This window comes from Panthera leo, chromosome B2 (assembly GCF_018350215.1).
Source record: "Panthera leo isolate Ple1 chromosome B2, P.leo_Ple1_pat1.1, whole genome shotgun sequence".
NCBI lineage: Eukaryota > Metazoa > Chordata > Mammalia > Carnivora > Felidae > Panthera > Panthera leo.
The window spans coordinates 141,418,570-141,442,823 of NC_056683.1; the positions used below are offsets into that span (position 1 = coordinate 141,418,570).

Genomic DNA, 24,254 nt, shown 5'->3' on the forward strand with positions numbered 1-24,254 from the left:
TGTTGTATGGAAACCAATTTGACAATAAATTTCATATTAAAAAAAAAATATCAGTCTCCAAGGCATATCTAATAGAAGAGTCTTGGATATGATACACATTTCTCTCTCAGGAGACAAAACACACTCTTGCTGGCACAGAAGCCTCACTGTTGCATCTTCGTCCGTATACTGGGAATAGTAAAACTTGTCATTAGGATTAATAGGTATAATATTCATAAAAAAAAAGGGGGGGGGGAGGAAGAGGATAAAGACCTTGCCGCGCAGGAGAGAGGGAAGGAAGGCGGGAAGAAAGAGAAGAGGCAGAAGGTTTGAAACCTCAGGTCAGGAGCAGAATGGGTTGTTTGGCCAAATGCCTGTGGTTGGGGGACCCAAGGGGTGTTGGCGATTGAAAGCAGAAATGTCAGAGGACAAAGTGTGGGAAGGTGGGTTCAGAGAAAGTTGGAAAGAGGCAGACTGTGTGGTATTAGAGGAGGAGCCTGGCGGTCAGTACAGGTCATCTGAGAGAGAAGTCCGTGATAGAGAGAGAGAAGTCCGTGATTGAAGCTGGAAAGATTTCCAGTGGGCCACGTTTTGAAAGATTTATCAGCAGGAGTCACCTTGAAACAGGAAGAGGGAATGTCAGGAAAAATAACAGAGAACAAAGCTAAACAGTTACTAGATTTGCTGACAAGGATTTCACAACATAGGTAGGAGCTAAGATCATCATATGGAACCAAATGATAGATTACTCCAAGCAGTTTATACACAAAGCAGTTTTATATATTTTGGCCATAATTAAACTTTTTAAACATTTCATTGATTTGTTTTTTAATGAAAGCGTAATTAGCATAAAGTGTTGTTTTAGTGTCGGGTGTACAGTATCATGATTCAGCAATTCTGTATGTTTCCAGTGCTTATCGTAAGTGACCTCTTGATCCCCTTTACCTCCTGCACCCATCCTCCCCCCCCCCACCTCCCCTCTGGTGATGATCAGTTCTTTGTACTTCAGAGTCTGTTTTTTTGTTTGATTTTTTCCCCCTCTGTTCATTGTTTTTTTTGTTGTTTTTGTTCCCTTAAATTCCACATATGAGTAAATTCATACAGTATTTGTCTTTCTCTGACTGACTTATCTCACTTGGCATTATACTTTCTAGGTCCATCCATGTTGTTCAGATGGCAAGATCATTCTTTTTTATGGCTGAGTAATATTCTCGTGTGTGTGTGTGTGTGTGTGTGTGTGTGTGTGTGTGTGTGTGTGTTCTTTTATCCATTCATCAGTTGGTGGATACTTGGGATGCTTCCGTATCTCAGCTATTGTAAATAATGCTGCACTGAACATAGGGGTGCCTGTATCTTTTCGAATTAGTGTTTTTGTTTAAACAAAGTAGTTCTAAAAAGAACTGTCTTTTTTTTAGGATGCTTGCTCTGAACAGTTCACATCTGATTGTTGCCTCACTGTTGATGAAAATCTTTCTTCGCTATCATTACAGTCTCAGGGTCATGGCAAAGCTGAGCTCTCGCACTTGCTGTCCTACTTTGTAAGCCTCTGTTTCTTTTCAGTTCACTTCATGTAGTTGCCATCAGTCTTTCTGAATCTGAGGCCACCTGCCTGGTTTCAAATTCTAGCCTGAGGTTTCCTGGCTGGAAAGAGGTAGAGGCAGAATTTCAGCCCGGCAGCCTGACCAGAACCAATGCCCCTGACCATGCTGCCCTTGGCCTGTCATTCCACGGTGGGGCCTACCCATTCAGGAACTGATAGATATATTAAACAAATGAATGCCTGTACTTACTGCCATCTGACTATCCAAGCTTTCTGTACTTTTTGAAGTTCTTATTCTGAAAATAAAACCTCATAGTTTAGAGTTTAGAGGGCACAGAGTACATATGGCCTACTAGAACACCCTCCCTTAAAACCATGGGAGGAAGGGATTCTCTTAAATGAAGTCTGCTTGTCAGGCCCTTTAGCATGACTGCCTTCATCTACAGAATCCACTAGAGTGGCTCTTGAGTATCCTCATGGAAGCTGTGTGTTCACAGGTGTATGGATGAAATGTCTTTCTGCTGTTAATATTTGACTTAGAACAAAACCACTAGTAACTTTGTGTTTTTTTCTTGAAAGTATAGGAGGTGTTTGAATGGAATCGTATTTCTGCATGTAAAACATACACTCCATTTTTTATAATGCTTCTGGTGTGTTGGCGGGCAGTTATTCTCCACACCCCCCCACCACCCCCGTCAGTAGAGAATTTAAAAAAGGCCAACCAGAGTAGTGTTCTAGAATATTAGGTATATTACACAGTTCGGGTAACTTTCTTGCAAATCCCCCTCTCTTTCTTTCTTTTTTTCTTTCTTTCTTTTTTTAAACACCAATTTTTTTTATGTGAGAAAAAAGACTCAAGAAAAGTGAAAATTTGCTATTCCATGTTCCTAGATAAACAGATCCAATACTGAAGTTATTTTTTTTAAGGCACTGTCTTCCCTGAATTTATTTGTAAGTTTAAGGTGATTCAAATGAAAATCAACATGTTTTTCAAAACTTTACATCCTGATGCAAAAGTTTAGATTGTTTTAGTTTTAAAACATTAAGCTGATGCTAAAGTTCGTGTGTAAAAATAACAGATTTATGATAAAGTACGAGTGGTTTTCTATCTGGTGAGCTCCCAGGTCACTTGGTACTTGTACAGATGGACTCCGACGGTACAAGAGGGAGCCCAGAGATAGGTCCAAGTCCAGGATGTGATAAAGGTGACATTTCAAATCAGTGAGGGGAAGTTGGATTTTTCATTAAATGGTGTCAGACCAACAGACTGACTACAAGATAAAATTAAGTCAGTTGCGCCTGGGTGGCTCAGTCGGTTGAGCGTCCGACTTCGGCTCAGGTCATGATCTCGCAGTGTGTGAGTTCCAGCCCCGTGTCGGGCTCTGTGCTGCCAGCTCAGAGCCTGGAGCCTGCTTCGGATTCTGTGTCTCCCTCTCTCTCTGCCCCTCCCCCACTCATGCTCGCTCTCTCTCTCTCTCTCTCAAAAATAAATAAACATTAAAAAAAAATTTTTTTTAAAGATAAAATTAAGTCAGATTCCTATATTATTTCCTCCATCAAAGTAAGTTCCAAGTCGAAGGTTTAAAAGGTGTAAACCAAGGAAATAAAACGCTCGTGGCTGCCCCGAGCGGATGGGGCCGTGTGGGAGATGGGCCGCCATTGTCTTACCGTAATACTCCCTGAGATCAGGTGCCATGCGTTGCCTGTTCCAAAAGTATATGCTATTAATAAATGAACTATAAAATTACTTAAAGACAGTACAGGAAAAAACAAAGTTTAAAAATAATTTTGGAGCATGGTGGCCCCCTGTTATGCAAGGCAGAACCCATCAGCAAGTCATAGGAACAGAGGAACATAACCGTACGATCTCTTTGGAAAAGAATTTGACGCAATCTGTCAGCTGAAGAAGCACATTCATTAGCCCAGAAATTAATTTTCTGGGAATTTCACAGAGACGTATGGGACACACGGGAAAAGATGTAGAAGCATGTGCATGGCGGCGTTGTTTGCAGTAGCTAAACACTGAAAGTACGATATGTGAGCATCAGCATATGCTGGGTCAACTGGGAGAAAACTGCAGCGGAACTTCCTAGAGCCGCGTAGAAGAGCCATGTCACCCGTTCGTGCTGATGGACCTCGGAGAACGTTTCAGGCCATTAAATGAAGGAGACAAACACAAGTACAGAACACAAAGTATCATTTGGGCCCACTTGTATGTTTAAAAACAAAAAGGAGGGGTGCCTGGGTGGCTCAGTCGGTGAAGCGTCCGACTTCAGCTCAGGTCATCATCTCGCGGTTCGTGAGTTCGAGCTCCGTGTCGGGCTCTGTGCTGACCGCTCGGGGCCTGGAGCCTGCTTTGGATTCAGTCTGTCTGTCTGTCTGTCTGTCTGTCTCTCTCTCTCTCTCTCTCTCTCTCTCTACCCCTCCCCTGCTCACATTCTGTCTCTCTCTCTCTCTCAAAAATGAATAAACTTTTAAAAAATTTTAAAAACGAAAAGGATCTCTGTGGGTGGGATATTTGATTAAGTATACATAAGGAACTGATTAGTAATAGTTGTCCAGAAACAATGGCAGCTTAAGTGGTAGGTATATTTATTAAATTGCATATCCTTTTATTCTTTTTGAGGTTTTTTTGTTATTTTTTTTTTTTTACTGGGAATGTATTACTTTTTCAAATAAAAATAAAAACCTAGTCAAAAATACAACAGATTTGCTCTAAAATTGCTAACGTGAGTAAAACAGAACCTCATCAGCTTGTATAATCTCAAAAACATGATTTAAGTGGGGAAAAAAAAAGAACCTGCAAAGAGATACGTACAATGTAATGTTGTGTAGGTCAGTTTTTAAAACTTAAGTTATTTACAATGTAATTAGTAAGTAGTGGAAGTATAAAACCGTGGGCAGAAATGAATACACATTCAGAAAGGTAGTTGCTGGGGGGGTGGGGGAGGAGGCAAATGGGGCAGGAGGGACAGGGAAGGAAGAAGAAAGGGAGTAGACAGCCGCTGTGTCTCATAGTTCCTGGTTCCTGGTTGTCAAGTTCCTAAGCAAATATGGCAAAAGGTTAACATCAAAAAAAAAAAAAAAAAAAAAAAAAAAAAGATTGATGCTGCTTTTTGTGTTTTCCTCATCTATTTAAATGTAAAATGTATTATTTAGGGGCACCTGGGTGGCTCAGTCAGTTAAGTGTCCAATTTCAGCTCACGTCATGATCTCGCGGTTCGTGGGTTTGTGCCCTGCATCGGGCTCTGTGCTGACAGCTCGGAGCCTGGAGCCTGCTTCGGATTCTGTGTCTCCTTCTCTGTTTGCCCCTCCCCCACTTGCACTCTGTCTCTTTCTCTCTCAAAAATAAATAAACATTAAAAATAAATGTCAATTATTATTTGAATGTACTTATTTAAATTTAAAATTGTTTTAAATTTATGTCAACTTTTTCAGCACCCCTGTTGTATTCATTATTATGTAATTCCTACTGAATTGAGTAATGTTTTCAAGAAGTCATAAATATTCTTTCTCTTTTTTTACCCCTAACAACAGGTCAGCAGTGGCAATGACCCCTGGTCAGCCTGGAGTTCTTCCAAATCTGGAAACTGGGACAGCACGGATGGCTGGGGAGCCAAGCCAGAGGGGGCCGCGGCCCAAAGAAACACCTCCAATAACTGGGACACTGCCTTTGGTCACCCCCAGGCCTACCAAGGACCAGGTGAGGAAGAGGGCCCTGCTGGTGATCGGGCCCACCCGTAAGGGGACTAGTGACAGCATCCGAGTTAAAAATAGAATTTAATCAAAGGAGCGCTCTCAAATGCTCTTGCTCACTAACAGCAAACCTAGATTTCTGGAGCCAAATGTGGGTAGTCGTTCATTATAATCTTTAGTTCCGTCTTTGTCATCTGTCATGGAGTCGCGAATGCTTGCAGGGTTTGTAAAGCAGAACAGAGTGGCCCAGTGGCTGCTGGAGATGGAAGGGCATGCCTCCTGTCGCCGTTGGCTCGATTGCCACTGCAGGAGACCCAGCTCGTGCTCCTGGTCCCCCAGAGAGACAGGAAATCTGTTTTTTAATGGCATCTTCCCACTCCAGAATCTTAGCAACTGATACACATTTGCTTTAAAACTTTGGGCCAAAACAACTGCATATACAGAGTGAGTATAATTTGTCACCTGCTGGTTTATAACCTCTGACTTACCTGTTTTCTTTTTCCTTAACTACTCATTTGACTCCCAGGCCTTAATGGAAATACAGAGGCAAAAGAGGAATTTATAGAAGGGGAAACAATTCAGGAATTAAGAAAAAGGGTATTTATGTCTTTCTGAAATTAAATAAAAAGAGATCTGCCCCTCATTATTTTATGGCCCCTGTCTGAGCACGTCACATGGAGTACGAATGTGCTAGTGGCAGGGAACCCATGCGCAGGAAGCACGGGGGTGGCGGGCAGGCTCCTGCTGGCAGCCGGGGCTGGGCTGTTGGCAGGTGCAGGAGACACGGGCTCGGGCTGCGACCCAACAGCTAACTCCTGGCTCTGTACTCGGCCCAGATCCTCCCAGTGCATTCAGTGCCTTTCTTTTTCGTTTTGGCATTTGTCTCTTGGCTTCTCCCATTGGCACCGCTAGGGCAGAGATCCCAGGATACCTGAGGCCCTCCGGGTGGGAGACAGAAGCCCAGACTAGGACCAGGAAGGAAGGGAAAGCCTGACAGAGGTCACTGTTAGGATATGAGGCTCCTGGTACTGCCACTTCCCTCTTGTCTTGTTTCTTCTCCATCCCTTCCCCCTCCACTCCCACCCTGCTCCTCTCTCCCTTTCCCAGTGTTATCGTTCATATTAATTTCTTTTCAAAGATCTGTCATTTCCCCCCCCCACCCCCCTCCCCCACACTCCCCGGTATTCGTGACTGAGAAGGTATTCGATGCTTATTTGCAAGTTTATAAGGCGAGATTTATCTGTGTGTGGGCCTTGCCCTGAGTGCACACCTCGGAGCCGCTCTCAGTCTGCATCTGTCTGAAGTTACTTGGAGGGACAGCCTGGTTTCTAACTTGTCCTTTGCACTAAAAGGCAGAATCCACAATTGGAGCTTTAAACCCAACTAGAGCCTTTGCTCCAGTCTGCATTATAATCCTGTGCTACGCCCTTGTCTCCTGTTCTTTAATTGGTTAACGTAGGTCCTGTCCATAGTTACTCTCAGAAAATTAAGTCATTGCATTTGTATTTTGTTTTTCTTCCCTGGGGATCTTCTGTGCCCACCCCTAGCAACCGCGGGTGATGACGATGACTGGGACGAAGACTGGGACGACCCCAAGGCGGCCGCCCCCTACTTCAAGGATTCAGAGTCAGCAGAGGCAGGGGCTGCTCAGCGAGGCAACAGCCGGGCTGGTTCCTCCTCTATGAAGCTGCCACTTAACAAGTAGGTGTGAAGGGCGTTGGCACCGTGAACTCCATGCGGAAACAGACAGGAGATCCAAGGAGGCGTTCCTCTTTTCAGCGATCTGAAAGGGGGTGAAGTGTGGGGTGGTGATTTGGATCTCAGCTTTAGCTTCTTTAAAGAAAAAAAAATTTTATTCACTTTAAATATATACATTATACGTGTATATGTTGTATTCATATATATATATATTATAAATATATATATGTAAAGTAAATAAGTTTATTCACTGTAAAGTGAAATAGTTGTTGTACTTAACGATCTGCCAAATACCACTTTTATCTTTGTCAGCTCTGTGACACATTAAGTTCTTATTGCTGATGTCACAGGAAAGCTAAATATAATCATATTAATAATAGTAACTCTCTTTTAAATGTTTTACCATTTGTTGATCACTTACTCTGTGCCGGGCGTTGTGCAGCGTGGTTTGTACGCGCTGTGTGACCCCCATCTCCCTCTGTGGTACGTGTAATCTCTGTTTTTCTGTGGGAAAAACTGACGCCCAGAGAGGTTAAGTAACTGTCCAAGCTCACACAGGTGCCAAGTGGTCTAATCAGGATCCTAGTCGGTCCCTCAGTCTCTCAACTACTTGCCTAATACGTTTCAAGACTTTGTTTTCACGTAGACTTCTCTTAGATTTAAGAAGAAAAAAAAGTGTTGGAACAGTACTTGTAGACACAGTGCCTAAAGGAAAGCATCTGGGAAGGGGGGGAATACGGCCATCGCGCCCTGGGATTTCCTGGGGGAGAGTTCTGGATAAGCCTGTAGTTCACAGCGTAGCTCGAAGGAGACAGAATTTCTGACTTCCGGAAGGATCTTCAAATACTCTTCTTATCGTAGTGTGTTTAATACGGTTTTTCTAAAATTACGACCACTTTTTCTCAATGCTCCAAGTCCATGATGCAAAGCTGATAGGAAGGAATGTTAATCCGTATCTGGAAAAAGTTGTAAACCTAATGTTTGCTGTATTTCTAGATGTCAAGATCTGGGTCTAGATCTGCATATGAGTTGTGCAGGTTCCCCTTAGTATATCTAAGTAGCATCAGATGATTAAATGAGCGGTCTTCTAGCCATTCTTCCTACTTCTCTCCAGTTTCTTCCACTATGTATTTTCAGGCTCCATTGCACACATATAAACTTAGTCACTCGTATTGACTATGTGCTGTTTCCTTTGGTGGAATAGGAAGTTCTCAGTGTGGTCCGCAGTGACATGAATTAGTCTGTTCTTTAAACCTAAATACAAGTGCATTTAAACCCGTTTTGCTGCCATGTAAGCCCCCCTTGGCAGTGAGGAAGCACAAACTCTACAACAAATGTGTGGCCGAGTGTGCCTGGCTGGTCAGTGAGGTTCTGTCTCATGCCCGGGTCCCTGTTTCTGTTTGCCCTGGCTCCCCTCTTCCAGGTGATCTTGGGGAAGACGGGTGACCTGTTTGAACCTCCGTTTCCTCATCTCTGAAGTGAAGGGGCTGGCTTTAATTTAAAATGCTCTCTGCTCTAAAATTTCAGTTCAGGTTGAAACCAAATCAGAGGAGTCCTCATTTGCACCTGAACCTCTGAGGCCTCCCTCTCTCTCTCTCTCTCTGTCTCTGGTGCTGAGAGCTGTTTAAGATCCTGTGTGTTTTTTTATTTAACTTGACTCATGTATGAAGGGCTCACTTATAACAGTTGTAAAACTTTTTAAAGTATTAGCATTTTTCAGGAGTTAATCCATTTTATATGATAACTGTATTCCAGTCCTAGAACATGAACCTTACACTAGAGAAGGAGAATAGAAATTTAAGTGTACTTGGGCATTATAAGAATCTATCTTGATAACACTCAGAGAATTAGTAAATGGCACTGCTGTTCGGTAAGTATTAAGTGAGTCGGCCCTAGAGTGTTGCTGTGATCCCTAAGAATACCAAAGGAAGTGTGAAATGAGACTCTGCACCCAGAAGCTTACAGTCTAGTCAAGGAATTGCCACTCTGACTTCCTCAATTTTTCCATCAGTATTTTCTAGCGGAAGCATAGGTTGTTTTAATGAAACCGTTCCAGGGGCACCTGGGTGGCTTAGTCGGTTGAGCATCCAACTTCAGCTCAGGTCATGATCTTGTGGTCCATGAGTTCGAGCTCTGTGTCAGGCTCTGTGCTGACAGTTCGGAACCTGGAGCTGACTTCTGATTCTGTGTCTCTCTTTCTCTCTGCCCCTCCCCTACTCGTGTTCTATCAAAAACAAATAAACATTAAAAAAATTTTTTTTTTGGGGCGCCTGGGTGGCGCAGTCGGTTAAGCGTCCGACTTCAACCAGGTCACGATCTCACGGTCCGTGAGTTCGAGCCCCGCGTCGGGCTCTGGGCTGATGGCTTGGAGCCTGGAGCCTGTTTCCGATTCTGTGTCTCCCTCTCTCTCTGCCCCTCCCCCGTTCATGCTCTGTCTCTCTCTGTCCCAAAAATAAATAAAAAACGTTGAAAAAAATTTAAAAAAAAAAATAAATAAATAAAAAAAAAAAAATAAAAAAATTTTTTTTTAAATAGAACTATTCCAGATGAATCCATTAATTCATTAAGTATTTAGTGTATTTTTCCCACAACTCCTCTGGGTCCTGGAAATACAAATACCTTCTCCAAGGTGCTTCCGGTCGGCTGTAATGTGTAAATGGATGATGGCAATTAAGTGTGATAAATTGTATAGCAGAAGTATGCTCAGAATGTTGAAGAAGCACAGAGAGAGCTGGCTGTACCAGAGGCTGTAGGGAATACTTTCAAAGAGATGATGGCATAGTTAGAAATAACTTTAATTTATGAGTATATTTGTGAGGCTCTTTATATAACTCTTACATTTAATTCCCTTATCATCTTAAAAGGCAGGTCATATTGGTCTCATTCTTCACACAAGGAGACGGGAGCTCTAAAGGTCACATAGCTTTTAATTGTTGGAGTTGGAATTCGAACCCAAGGCCATCCAGCTCCTAGACCCTCTTTGTTCTCTCTTGTATGAGCTATGTTTAAAGGATGTCTTAGGGAAAAGAGGATAGAGGTAGGTCCTTTGAAGATGAAGGAAAAGACAGGCCCCTGAGACCAGCATGTTGGCCTTTAATTTGGTATTTGAGTGAAATAGAAGTAATGTAGTTGGTTTTTTATAGAAATAATACTTCTTTTCCTATTATAGGTATTTTGCTTTCTGAGGGTCTTTTTTTCCTGCTTATTAAAAACATTTCTGAAACCCAAATTAATCTTGCCCTCTTCAGCACTTTGGCGGGCGGGGGAGGGGTGGGGGGGGTGCCTGGGTGGCTCTGTCAGTTAAGTGTCCAACTTCAGCTCAGGCCATGTCTGTCTCACAGTTGGTGAGTTTGAGCCCCACATCGGGCTCGCTGCTGTCTCCATCCCTCTGCCCCTCCCCATCCCCTTTCAAAAATAAACATTAAAAAAAAAAAAAAAAAGAAACCTCTTAAAATAAAATAAAAATAAAAACAAATCTTTAAAAAAAAAGTAGCACTTTGGATGGCTATATGTTTATTCCAGTGTTTCTCCAATTTTAGAATGTGTGTGGAGTCTCTTTACTAAGGAGACCGGTTTTCTTTTGTGTCCCCTAAACCAGGTCTGAAGATAATCCAAAAGGAAATGGCACAAATACTTATGGACAGTGACAGCTTCTTTGGGATAATTGTGGCTTCCTTGAGGGAATATGTCAAAAGGCAGCTTTAATTTGGATATAAAAATGCTGGCATGTGGCCACTGGCCCATGTGTTCAACTCAGATGGCTGTTCTCGGTACTTTCTCCTCCTGTGCCCTGGGGGACGTTTTTCTAGGCTGCCCTTCACTCTTTGTGGGGTGATAGAGTGTTTCAGATCCAGTTAAGCAAGTAGAGTACCCATAAATATCACACCTTCTGGAGTCAAACTGTTCTCTGACCAGATAAAGCTTAATTAAATGACTAATTGGCCATTGAACAATCTGATTACATTAGGTTTCATTTACCACAGTTTCCTAGTCCTGGTACATCTGAAAGACAGAACAAGGTTAAAACTGTTGTATTAAGTAAATGTGGACAAGAGTTGGAGAGTTCCTCTCAGGAAACACGTAAGACTCACGGGCATTTATCTTCATGATCAGATTTCCCGGATTTGCAAAACCTGGTATGGAACAGTATTTGTTGGCCAAGCAACTAGCAAAACCCAAAGAGAAAATTCCTATCATTGTAAGTTCATTCACTTTTGTTTGCTTGCTTCGTTTCTAATTAAGCTCTTTTATAATGCTTGAAAGCCTAGAGGGTTATTAGTCTTTTGGAAGGTATTTTTCACACATCTAATGCTCCAGGTAACTGACAATATGTATTAGTATTGTAAGAATACTAAAAATATTTAGCATACATTAATGCCTGTCATTATGTTGTTTAGGTATATTTTATTTTTACTTTTAAGACTATTAGTAATTGAACCAGCAGCACCTACAGCATATTTTTGTTCAATAATTTTTTTTCTCCAAAGTGTCTTGAAGTATCTTTTATATACTGTCTTTCTACCAGCCCTATATATTTAGCTAATAAGTCCTAATCCAGATATTTAGGTCTCTGCCCTGGCAAAGTACATGCATATTATCAAAATAAGATGTTCTTTCCACTGCATTGGTAACAGTTAGCTTTTTCTTCCAATAAACCAGCTGTCAGGTCACAATAAGGAGCTAGCAAATAAAAACTGGGAGTTGGTGACACCATTAAGAATCTCTCTCAAAGAATAACTTGATTATTACATAACGTGACACGGGCTCTCTGGTTTCACCCAAATGTTGACTGCTGATAGATTTTCTGTGTAAGCATTATCTAACTTCTGGAAAAGAGAACTCTGGCTGTCTTTTGATCCTATGGACTTAACCTAGTAACTGTAGGACAGGGATGGAGGTGGGAGTGGGGGCCTTGGGTGTGATCACCGTAGGCCCAACAATAGGAGGTGGAAACACCTGGTCTCATTCTATAACCTCTGGGTCCTGGGAAACTTGATAGAACTGCAGAACTGATCATTGGATTTATTTTTATTGTGTTCCTACATCTTTGAAAAGCTTGAAATCCTAGAGACTCGAGAAAAAAAGGGCTGCAACCAAGAGCCCCTTTTATCCCTTTCCCGCAAAGCAAATTTGGGGTAATTATCTTCTGAGTGGTTAGAGATTATTTTAATTTTTAAATTTTTTCTTCAGATTTTTTTATGTAACTTCTGAACATACATTATTTTGTTCTTTTCGTTAAATTTAAAACTCCACAGGACTGGAGCCCACGGCCCTGCCCCTCAGATCCTCAAAAGGGACTTTATCACAAGCCCAGAAGGGTTGGAACGGAGCTGAGGGACCCATAGGTTGTAGGTAGAAACGGCCCCTGAACCCTGTAGGCGGGCCTGCCCAGGCAGGCTCCTGGCATGAAAAGGGAAGCCGAGGAAAAATGCCTCCAAGTCTTCAGAAAACCAAGAAAAAGCAGAGATGTGGTTCTTTGCCTTTGAGGCACAGCAACTCTACCCACTAAGAAAATTAAAAGCCTCTGGATATTGGGCTCTAGTTGATCGGAGTTACCTCTCTTGGTCTCAGTCACTGAGAGACGCTCCCCAGAGGCTCCTGCTCCACAGCTTTCAGAGAGTTTTCTGGATCTGAGCTCCCTCTCAAGGAGTCATAGTAGCTCCTTGTCAAGGTCTTCCGTTTAGTCCTCCAGTAAGATTGTTTGGGCCCTGGTCACCCTCCTGACCTCATAACCTCTGAACTTTGATACACCACCCCACTTTTTCCTCCTTCCACCTTTAGAAAGAATTAGGACTGAACATGCAGAACATGAGAGTGAGCCTTGAAAGAATTTGATGGCAGTTTGATGTTGTTGAGACATTCAGGTGTGTAATTTTGTATTTCACAAAAGCATCAGTCTGTGACAGATCGGAAATGTTTTAAAACTAGCCTGTCAACACATACGACTAGGACCACTGAACGGGAGAGAGGAAAACTGTGTTCCAACCTGCCCTCCCCCAGGAGAGGGAGGCAGACATCTCTCCTCCGTGGCCTGAGATGCCCACATGGGGAGCAGAAGGGTTTGTCCTGGCAAGTGTGTTCTTTAATACACAATCTTATCAGGAACAGGGAGCGTTTACATAACTTCTCAGAGAAGAGCAAGAATGACCCTCCAAAGGACCTCTAGTCCTCTAGTCCTAAAAAGAATCCTTTAATGACTTCTATCTAGCATATTGACTATTTTTGCATGTAACAAAATCACCTCTCCCTGGAACATTGTGTAGGTTGGAGATTATGGCCCAATGTGGGTTTATCCTACCTCTACGTTTGACTGTGTGGTAGCAGATCCCAGGAAAGGCTCCAAAATGTATGGTCTGAAGAGCTACATTGAATATCAGCTAACACCTACTGTGAGTATCTGAGTTATCAAAAACAGAATCGTGCCTGCGTTCCTAGCTACACTTTGCTTTTTTCTTCATCTTCTATAGTTGGCATTGGTAACGTTTTCTTCTCTCTCCCTTGCATTATAGAACACTAATCGATCTGTAAACCACAGGTATAAGCACTTTGACTGGTTATATGAGCGTCTCCTGGTTAAGTTTGGGTCAGCCATTCCAATCCCCTCTCTTCCGGATAAACAAGTCACAGGTGAGTACATGTGACCTTCAACTCAGGATGACAAGTAACAAGACTGCAGACAGAGCATCTGTCCTAATGGAAATCAGTAATGACATTTTCCATCTTCTAGAAGAACAACATATGTGTTTGGAAACAGTAGCTAAGTGTTGTACATCCATGTATACTGGACATATATTTGGAAGTTACCTAAACACCTAATGAGAATGTTGCCTAAAATTGTTTATCAGAGTTCTTGCATACCCATCTTAAGTTGTAGCGGTCATTGTGTCTTTATTGCTACATGATTTCCTGTAAAAGAAATACGTGACTTTTTTCAATGTGAAAAGTGACACCTGAGAAAATAGGAATGCTCCAAACAACCTGAAATGGAAATAACAACGTATGATCCAAATGACGTAAACCTGTCATGCAGTTCAGCTGTGTTATTTTCATTAGAAATATGTAAATATCAGATGTTGTAGAAGCCACAGACCTTCTAAGGATTAATGTAAGAAGTTGCAAAGTTCTTTACTCCGTTACTTTGGTGACAATGTTTAAATGTTTTTGTTTACTGTTGATCATCACTCCCTGCCTTAATTATTCAAAGTGTCCTATTTCTCCTGTTTGTTTCTCCTACACCCCCTGCCTCAAATGATCAATATGGTCAAGATCAATATCAATATGGTCAAATGATCAAACGGTCAGTAATTCACAGTGCTCTGAAAGCCCCTTTTAAAAATGCACTTAGAGAGTATTTGTTTCTCTCTGCTTTGAGAACTGTCACTGGTTTTTTGTTTTTTTGTTTTTTTGATCTGCAGCCCGGTATAGACCCTGGAATAGTAGTACTCAGAACTCCGTATGCTTGTCTTGGAATAAAAGTGTGTAAAGAGGCTGAACTTCACTAGAGATGAGAGTTTTAAAATGCGGCCACAAAACTTGCAACTAAATGAAACTAGTAAGACTAGAAAGGGAAGGATCCAAGATGAGAGTAGGGCCTAAAAGGTCAGTGCCAGAGAGGCTCCACGTCAGAGACCCCGAACGGCTAACCTGAACTCGGGGGGGGGAAGTGTGGAATCTGGGCAGGAGGACTTCTTTCCTGGAGGTCAGGGAAGACCGGAGAGGGTTTAGTCCTCACTCGGCCAGAGCGGAGGTGGAGGGAGAGCTGGGAGAGGGATGGGGACTCCGGGAGCCCCATCCCGGAGATGGCCGAGCCAGCACCAGGCACTTGCGGCGTTGGGGTGAAGCCACCTGCCTGCCAGGTGTCACGTGTCCCCGTGTGCCGCCCCGTGCTTTCTCACGGCCGAGGCACTCGATGCCGCCGAAACAGGCACTTGAATCTGATTCCAGATTGTTCTGTTGACGTCACAGGATGTGTATCAGCTAGTCGTTAGCCAGAATTCGTTACCTCGGGTAAGACGGTTACAATCTCCTTAAAACTTGGCGCTGTATTTTGTTGTGTATTTAGGTTTCTCTGAAACTGTTGGAGGAGATGGAAGGTTTTGTTTTTAAAGAAGTTGTTTTGATTGTGACTTTCTTTTTTTTTTTTGAAAACTTTTCAAAAATTTCAGATTGTAGCAGAGGGGTGAGTGGGGCTGCATTGCCAAGTAGGTGACAGACCCGTCCTGGCCCTCATCTGGGTGGCTCCTGAGCGGGCCCTCCTGGAGCCAGGGGGTGGGGGTGGGGGTTGCTGAGTGAAGGCCACATCAGGGCGGCCAGGTTGGCGCAGATTGTCGCTTCCTCCCACCCCGCAGAGGTGCCCCGGGTTCTGTGCCCCATCCAGATACTCAATCTTCCTCCTTTTTGTCACCCTTATTGTTTGAAATCACAGCTTTCCTTTTTCAAAGTTAAATCCATTTCCTTGAAAACTTCAGTTCTGCCTTTCTCCTTGTTTTCAAATTTCAGTCTGTTTTCCTGAATTTTAGCATTCTCCTTTATCAACTTGATTGGCACAATATGGGCTTCATTGTGTCTAAGGAGCTGTTTCGAGGCTGTGGGGATTTCTCACGTCTTTTAGGTTTTAATACATTGTTTTCTCTGGATCCGTTAACTCAGTGCTATTTTAAAGCATCAGAGAGCCACACAGTTCCGCCCCCAAACTAAGGTTTGGTTTTTTTAAAGCTCAGGCCCGAAGCCAGAGGGATGTCATAGAAAGCAAGAAAGCAACAGCCGCTCAGTCTGAAGAAAGTTGAGCTTTGATTCTCTGACTGGGACATGTGCCGAGGAAACTGAAAAGCACAGAAGCCACTTTATCTGTCCCCTCTCTCGTTTGCCTCCTGCCTGTGATACCCACAAGATCATTATTATATAAACCCCCCCTCTCACTTACATCCTGGAGGGAAGAGAAAGGAATGCCAAGTGGATGATCTCATGATATTTCTGTGCCCTTGATAATCCATCCATGAGGAACTTACAGCTAACAGTTTTAGTTTGTTGAGAGATTTTGTTCTCTGTGAAATAATATTGAACAAATCTGGTTTTATTCCTGGATGCCAAACTGGTATACTCACATACTTGGTGAAAGCCTAAGTCAGGTTCATTGAAAATGGAGAATCGGAAATCCCCCTCCCCCTGACCTTCGTTCCAGTTTTCTGGAACCTGGTAGGAAAATCCTAACAAACACAAAATAATACCTGAAGTCAGAGTTTGAAAATAAACCAGCGACGTCAGAAAATTTTTCAGGAGGAGTAAGCATTAATTAATTCGTTAATTAATTTCAGGCAAGGAGTAGGTTTTTTTTTTTTTGTTTTTTTTTTTAAATTTTTTTTTTCAACGTTTTTTATTTATTTTTGGGACAGAGAGAGACAGAGCATGAACGGGGGAGGGGCAGAGAGAGAGGGAGACACAGAATCGGAAACAGGCTCCAGGCTCCGAGCCATCAGCCCAGAGCCTGACGCGGGGCTCGAACTCACGGACCGCGAGATCGTGACCTGGCTGAAGTCGGACGCTTACCGACTGCGCCACCCAGGCGCCCCAAGGAGTAGGTTTTAAACTCTTGGTATAATTCACTTTCTCATGTGGACAATTCAATATAGCCCAGCTTCATGCGGACTCACCGGGTCTCTTCTGCCCAGGAGGTGAGTCATCTTCTTTCCAAGGGATGAGACTTTGTTTCTTCATAGTCTTATTAGCTTCTATACCATTTAATCTCTACTGAGATTTGAAAAATTTGAAGTATTTCAATATATAGGAAGTGTCCTGATCCATCGTGCTGTTTGGGTGACACTTTCTGAGGTAGTGAGTTTTTGCGGTATGGATCCGGAATGCTCTTCTCTCTAAAGAAAGTTGTGCTTATTTGTACTTGTCATTTCTAAAGGAAAGGCCAGCCTGTAGTTTTTAAGTTTATTTTTAAACGTACATACAGTAAATTAACTCCTTTTGGTGTATAGTTTTAGGAGTTTTGGGACACCTGGGTGACTAGTCGGTTAAGCATCCTACTCTTGGTTTTGGCTCAGGTCATGATCTCACGGTTCATGAGTTCGAGCCCCACATCAGGTTCCGTGCTGTCTGTGTGGAGCTTGCTTGGGATTCTCTCTCTCTCTGTCTGTCCCTCCCCTGCTCTCTCTCTTTCTTTCTTTCAAAATCAATAAACTTAAAACCAAAAAGTATTAAAAAAAAAAAGTTTTGACAACCACTATGGTCTTATAACCACCACTACATTCAAGGTACGGGAAGTCCCCAAATTCCCTCCCCAGATTCCCTTGGGCTTGCCCCTTTATCTTTATCCCCTGTCCCCAGTTCTAACCCATGGCAACACTGGTGTGTTCTTTGTCTCTATGGTTTTGCCTTTTCCAGAATGTCATTATAAATGGAAGCATGTAGACCTATCTGAGAAAGGAAGAAAAATCTCATACGACCTAACCTTACTCCTAAAGGAGTTAGAAAAAGAAGAACAAACGAAGTCTAAAACCAGTAGAAAAACGGAAGTAATGCAGAGCAGAAATAAATGAAATAGAAACTAAAAGAACAGTGGAACAGATCAATGAAACCGGGGCGGGGGGGGGGGGGGTGGCTCAAAAAAAAAAAATGGTTGCACACAGTGCACACAGTCTTAAATTATGGCTTCTTTCTCTTGGCGTTGTGCATTTGAGATACACACAAGATGTGCATCAGTTTCTTTTTATTGCTACTTCCATAGTTTGTTTCTCCATTCACTCGTGAAAGGTATTTGGGTTTTCAGTTTGGGGCATTTATAATAAATAAAGCTGCTGAAAACATTTACATACAAGTTTTTGTATAAGCGTAAGTTGTCATTTCTCTTGGGTGAATACCTGAGAGTGGAATGACGGGGGCATTTGGCAGGCATATGTTTCATGTTTAAGAAATTGCCAAACTGGGGTATGTGGGCGGCTCAGTAGGTTAGGCGTTCGACTCTTGATTTTGGCTCAGGTCACCATCTCGCAGTTGTGAGATCGAGCCCCGCATTGGGCTCTGCACTGAGCATGGAGCCTGCTTGGGATTCTCTCTCTCTGCCCCTCCCCCCTCAAAAATAAAGAAATAAGCATTAAAAGAAAGAAAGAAAGAAAGAAATTGCCAAACTGTTTTCCAAAGTGGCTGTACCATTTCGGAATCCCCAGCAGCAGTGGATGAGGGTGTCAGGAGCCCCACATCCTTGCTTGCACTTTTGGCAACGTCAGTTTTTCTTTATTTTAACAATCTACTAGGTATGTAGTGGTACTTCATCATGGTTTTAATTTGCATTTCCCTTATAACTACTGTTGAGCATCTTTTCATGTGCTCATTGCCCTTCCATATATTTTCTTTGGTGAAATGTCTGTTTGAATCTTTTGCCCATTTCTTATTAGGTTGTTTTTTTCATTACTGAATTTTGAGAGTTCTTTACATTCTGGAAATAATATAATCTGCAAATATTTTGTCCCGGGTGTGGCTTCTCTTTCTCTTAACAGTGTTTTTCGCATAACAAAAAGCTTTTAATTTTAATGAAGTTCAGAGTACCAATTGCCTCTTTTGTGGATTGTGCTTTAGGTATCATGGTGAAAACCTGTATGCCTAATCCAAGTTCACGCTGTTTTCTTCAGAAAGTTGTGTAGTTTCAGGTGCATTTTGAGTTAGTGTTTGTGTAAGATGTGAGGTATAATAAAGTAGAAGTTTATGTTATGCATCTGGATATCCAGTGATTCTGGCACTACCTGTTGGGAAGACTATTCTTTCTCTGTTGATTTCCTTTGCATTTTGTCAAAAATCAATTGAACATATTTGGTGGGGTTTTTTAAATTTTTTTTTAATGTTTATTTACTTTTGAGGGAGAGACAGAGACAGAGCATGAGCCGGGGTGGGGCGGAGAGAGAGGGGAAGACACAAAATCCGAAGCAGGCTTCAGGCTCTGAGCTGTCAGCACAGAGCCCCACGCGGGGCTCGAACTCACGAACCGCGAGATCATGACCTGAGCCGAAGTCAAACGCTTAACTGACTGAGCCACCCACGTGCCCCACTTTGGTTTTGTTTCTGGACCGTATTCTCTTCTGTTTTGTGTCCATCCTTTTGCCAATACCACAATGTCTTGATTCATGTAGCTCTGTAGTAAATCTTTAAATCAGGTAGTATAAATCCTCCAACTTGGTTCTTTTTCAAAATAATTTCAGGCTATTTTTCTTTTGCCTTTCCAAATAATTTAAGAGTCCATTTGTAGATATTTGTAAAAAATCATGCTGGGACTTTGGTATATATACAGTTTGTAATTGTTATATCTTCCTAATGAGCTTTTTTGTCTCTAGTAAGATTTCCTGTGTTAAAATCTGTTTTGTCTGATGTTAACATAGTCACCCCAGTTCTCTCACAGTCACTGTTTGCATGGCATATCTTTTCTCATCTTTTACTTTGAATCTGTTAGTGTCTTTGAATCTGTATCTCTTGTTGACAGCATCGTTGGAGCTTGCTCTTTTATCAAGTCTTGCAACCTCTGCGTTTTGATTAGAGTTTTTAGACCGTTTATATTGAATAATTATTGACCCAGTTAGATTTACGTTTGCCCATTTTGATATTTGTCTTCCATGTGTCTTGTTCGTTCCTCCTTTAGTGCCTTTCTTTTGCGTTAAATATTTTCCAATATGCTGTTTTAATTTCTCTCACTTTTCCACTAAATTTTAAAAAATATTTTCTTAGTGGTTACCTTGGAGGATACTACGTGCATCTTTTTTTTTTTTTAACTTTTTTTTAATGTTTAGTTTTGAGAGAAAGAGACAGAGTGCGAGTGGGGGAGGGGCAGAAAGAGAGGGAGACCCAGAATCCTAAGCAGGCTCCAGGCTCTGAGCTGTCAGCACACAGCCCAACACGGAGCTCGTGAGATGCTCATGAGATGAACCATGAGATCATGACCTGAGCCAAAGTCGGGCGCTCAACTGACTGAGCCACCCAGGTGCCCCTGTGTACATCTTTTTTGTAATGTTACAATGCACTTCAGATTAATACTCAATTCTAATAAAATTGATAGAAACTCTTCTCCATTATAGCTCTGATTCCCTCTTTTTATGCTTCTGTCATCATATATATCATAAATCCAGCAATATGGTATGATAATTATTGCTTTCTACAATCTTATGTCTTCTAAAGAAGAGAAGAAATTAGAAAAGAATACATATTTTATGTTAGCCCACATATTCCTGGTGCTCTTCATTTCTCCCTATGAATTTAGGTAATTTCCTTTTAGCCTGACGTAGTATTTTTTTTTAACCTGAAGGGCTTCTTCTAGTATTTCTTTAATACAGCTCTGCTATCAGTTAATTCTCTCATCTTTGTTCATCTGAGAATGTCTTCATTTTGCCTTTATTTTTGAAGGATAAGTGTGCTGGTTATAGAATTCACAGCTGACTGTTTTCCTTCAGCATGATGAATATGTCTTTCCGTTGCTTCTGACCTCCTTTGTGTCAGATGACAAATCAGTCAGTTCTTTTGATTACACACACACACACACACACACACACACACACACACACACAAGAGCACATTCCATTATACAAAATGAGTCATTTTTCACTTGCTGCTGTCAGGGTTTGTTTCTGTCTTTCGACAGTTTGATTCTGCTGTATCTTGGTGTGGATTCATACTCCTATTTATCCTATCCAGGTTTGTTGAGCTTCTTGGAAATGCAGATTAAAATTTTCCATCAAATTTGGGAAACTTTGCCCTTTTATTTCTTCACATATTTTTTTTACTTCTTCTCCTTTGTGGACTCCCACTGCAAGTATGTTCACGTGTTTTGTTTTCTGAAGCATGGTTCAGCCATTTTTTTCCCTCTGTTCTTCAGATTAGATAACTTTTTTTTTTTTTATTTCTTATAAATGTTTTTTTTTTTTTTTTAATATGAAATTTACTGTCAAATTGGTTTCCATACAATACCCAGGGCTCATCCAACAGGTGCCCTCCTCAGTGCCCATCACCCACAGCCCCCCTCCCTCCCACCCCCCCATCAACCCTCAGTTTATTCTCAGTTTTTAAGAGTCTCTTATGGTTTGGCTCCCTCCCTCTCTAACTTTTTTTTTTCCTTCCCCTCCCCCATGGTCTTCTGTTAAGTTTCTCAGGATCCACATAAGAGTGAAAACATATGGTGTCTGTCTTTCTCTGTATGATATATTTCACTTAGCATAACACTCTCCAGTTCCATCCACGTTGCTACAAAAGGCCATATTTCATTCTTTCTCATTGCCAAGTAGTATTCCATTGTGTATATAAACCACTATCTTCAGATTCACTGATTCCTTCTTCCGCCATCTTGAATCTACATTTGAGCCTCTACAGTGAATTTTTAATTTCAGTTACTGTATTTTCAGCTCCAAACATTTCATTCTATTTATTTGTAAGTTCTTTTTCTAGAGAATTTTTATTGTTTGATTCCGTGTCCTATTTCTCTGCATTTTTAAACATGACTTAGCTCTTTGAATGTATTTCTGGAAGCTGCTTTGTCTGCTAAATTCAACATCCAGGGACACTTAGAGATGGTTTCTGTTGACTACTTTTTTGTCGGTATGGGTTATACCTTGCTTTTTCTCTGCATATCTCTTAATTTTTTGTCAAAAACTGGAAATTTTAGAGAATATATTTTAGCAACTCTCAATTCTGATTTTTCATCTCTGAAGGTTGTTGTTTCTACTTTATGTTTATTTGATTGTTTGGGAAGTAATTTGCTTAGGCCAAGTCTCTGAATTGTCTCTCCCCTAAAGTTCAGTTATTTTTATTTTTTAAGTTTGGCTCCCTGGGGCTCACCCTCGTGTCTGTGTAGATTAGCAGTAAGCCTGCCTCAAGCCAGTACGGCTTCTGTCCTCTGCTGATGGATCTTTGGGTAGGGGAAAGTTAGCCACCCTGGCTTTTACTTTTTTGCGGACCTTTTGTGTCTCCTTTACAAGTGTGTGCAGCCTCAGAATTGGCCAGGAATGTGTGGCTGACTCGGATTCCATCTGGTCTCCACTGTTTCTGCACACAGCCTCAGTCCGGAAATTGCTTGGCTGGACCACGCAACCTTGGCTAGTGGGGTCATTGGCCCTCTCTGTTCCCCAGCCTCTGGATTGTCACTGCCACCACCACTGAGTATGAGCACGTCCCCCTGCTCCAGGTCACGTGAGCCTTTTTCCTCGCCAGGGAACCTGCAGTGGCCAGCCTTCACATTCACAGTCTGCTCTACACTGTCAGAACCTCCATGTCAACCAGGGAGAGGGTGGGGAGGTACAGGGGCCACAGGGGAGGTGAGAGCAGCCCCACACCAGACAGAACGCCACAGATTTCCATAAAGTTCAGCAGTTTTGCAAGTATAAACACTTCTCACGTGGCTGTTTGCCTTTGGTTGATTTCCAGAACACTTATTTTTGGTTCTGGGTTCTGTCCAGCTTTATAATTGTTTTGGGGGGATGGGAATAGCTGATTGCCTCACTCAACTGTAGCTGGTATTTTCATCTCCAGGAGCCTTTTAACGAACAGAGATTTTGTTTGGTAGACTTAAAACATTTTCAGTGTTCACTTGATGTTTGGTATGTCAGGCTTGTTAAGCTGATTTTCTGCTTTTAAAACAGAAGTATCACTCATTTGGCTATGTTTTAGAATGGTCATAAGTTCTGGGGTAGTAGCTTTACTGCATTCGTGGAAAAATTGCCTTTTCTATTTTTGGTTTAAGTACGTTAAAAAACAATGAAATAAAGAGCTACAGTCTTGAGCTACTTTTCATAAATACTAAATTCGAGGTTATATTGCATTTGGACACATTTTTATAGATATAAAAATTTTACACACTTTGTAAGGATTACTTATTAAATTCCATTTTCTCACCCCTTTCTGCCTACAGACTTCATATGGCCACACAGGACTGGCACAGTCCTAGTTTATCAGAAATAGGAAGTTTTTCATACTTAGATAAGATTTGCTTCTAAATTTGTTGAATACTCAGGGATCCTTGAAGAAAATAGTACTTTGTAGCTGTGATTTTTCTTGTCACAGCTACAAAATTTGTTAATTTGTTAAATCAGAATCTCATCCTTAAAAACTAAAAAGCCTGTTGTATCTCTTTCCTGTAGCTCTTTGAGCATCCGCTGTGTTAACAGCTTGTTTTTAGGTTAGTGTTTTTAGTTTAGTGAAAAATCCCTATGGTTTTACCTTGTACTAAATAACTTTCTACCAAAGACCCAGTAGATACAAACGGCTTTCATTTGTGCTGACGGTAATCCGCTTTAGACAGGGGTGTATATCACTCTTGTCCACCTTGCAGGTCGCTTTGAAGAAGAATTTATCAAGATGCGCATGGAGAGACTTCAGGCATGGGTGACCAGGATGTGTCGTCACCCAGTCATCTCAGAAAGTGAGGTTTTCCAGCAGTTTCTAAATTTCCGAGATGAAAAGGTAGGACCTTTTGTTATGACAGTCATCGATCATATTGAGAATTGTCACATTCATACCAATTTTATGTCTGAAAGTTAAAATTATGTTGACTCGCTATTTCTCATTTCCTCCAAAGACAATGAGGGGACAGAAACCTAAATCCTAAGCATGGGAAATTAGTCATGATAATGTGGAAGAACCGCTTGCCAGAATGGTTTTCCATCAGCTGGGAATGGATTGGCCCAGACTGGGCAGGAGGTGAAGGATATGATAGGATGAGGAATGAAAATTTTTCCTGGATGCTTTTAAAAATAGGATAGGCCCCAAACTATGCAGGATATTATCAGTGTGAAGTGAGGGAAACAGAGTGAATGATTTCTTAAGATCACATTTTGACCTTGCAGTGTAATAACGTTATGAAACAAAAAGTAGATTCAACATTGGACCAGCCTTCTCCAAGCCAAGGCGTTTTTCCAGAACGGTAGTCGCAAGTCCAGACTAAATGCTGGTCTCTCTTTGTCCCGTAGATAGTCATTCTGCCAATGGCCGTGCATTCTGTGTTGAAGGTCAAGAAACCATTGGCTGTTTAACATCTCATTATTGTCTGCTTTGGAGATGGTTCTCTCTCTCCATAAACTTTTGCTCTAAATTGTACCTTTTTATTCTGAAAGATGTTTTCTCCATATTTCTCTTACAACAAAGATGACATATCTTAGAAAGCAATGTAAAGAATAAAAGCATAAGTTTTTATAGGAGATAGGAAATATATTACAGTCCTAGAAAAAAAAGTCATGAAATTATTTTCGTGTTTTATTAAATTAAATACCGGAATATTATAGACTTTGTTGGAACTTTCAGGCAGAGATTTACTTGCTAAACTGCTTTGTAGTACCTTTCCCTTGTTAACATGAACACATTTGTAATAAGT

The 24,254-nt window shown here is 41.6% G+C and overlaps 1 protein-coding gene across 9 annotated transcripts in view; it reads left to right on the forward strand.

The window, feature by feature from the left end:
- The window catches only part of LOC122220530 (palmitoyltransferase ZDHHC14), a 533,561-nt gene that overhangs the window by 486,074 nt on the left and 23,233 nt on the right, over positions 1 to 24,254 (forward strand). For all 9 annotated transcript variants that reach the window (XM_042940151.1, XM_042940152.1, XM_042940155.1 and 6 more), the window contains 6 exons: positions 5,057 to 5,222; positions 6,763 to 6,916; positions 11,027 to 11,111; positions 13,177 to 13,302; positions 13,423 to 13,540; positions 23,217 to 23,347. In XM_042940151.1, coding sequence (XP_042796085.1) covers positions 5,057 to 5,222; positions 6,763 to 6,916; positions 11,027 to 11,111; positions 13,177 to 13,302; positions 13,423 to 13,540; positions 23,217 to 23,347 — 780 coding nt within the window. The remainder of the gene's footprint in view (positions 1 to 5,056; positions 5,223 to 6,762; positions 6,917 to 11,026; positions 11,112 to 13,176; positions 13,303 to 13,422; positions 13,541 to 23,216; positions 23,348 to 24,254) is intronic.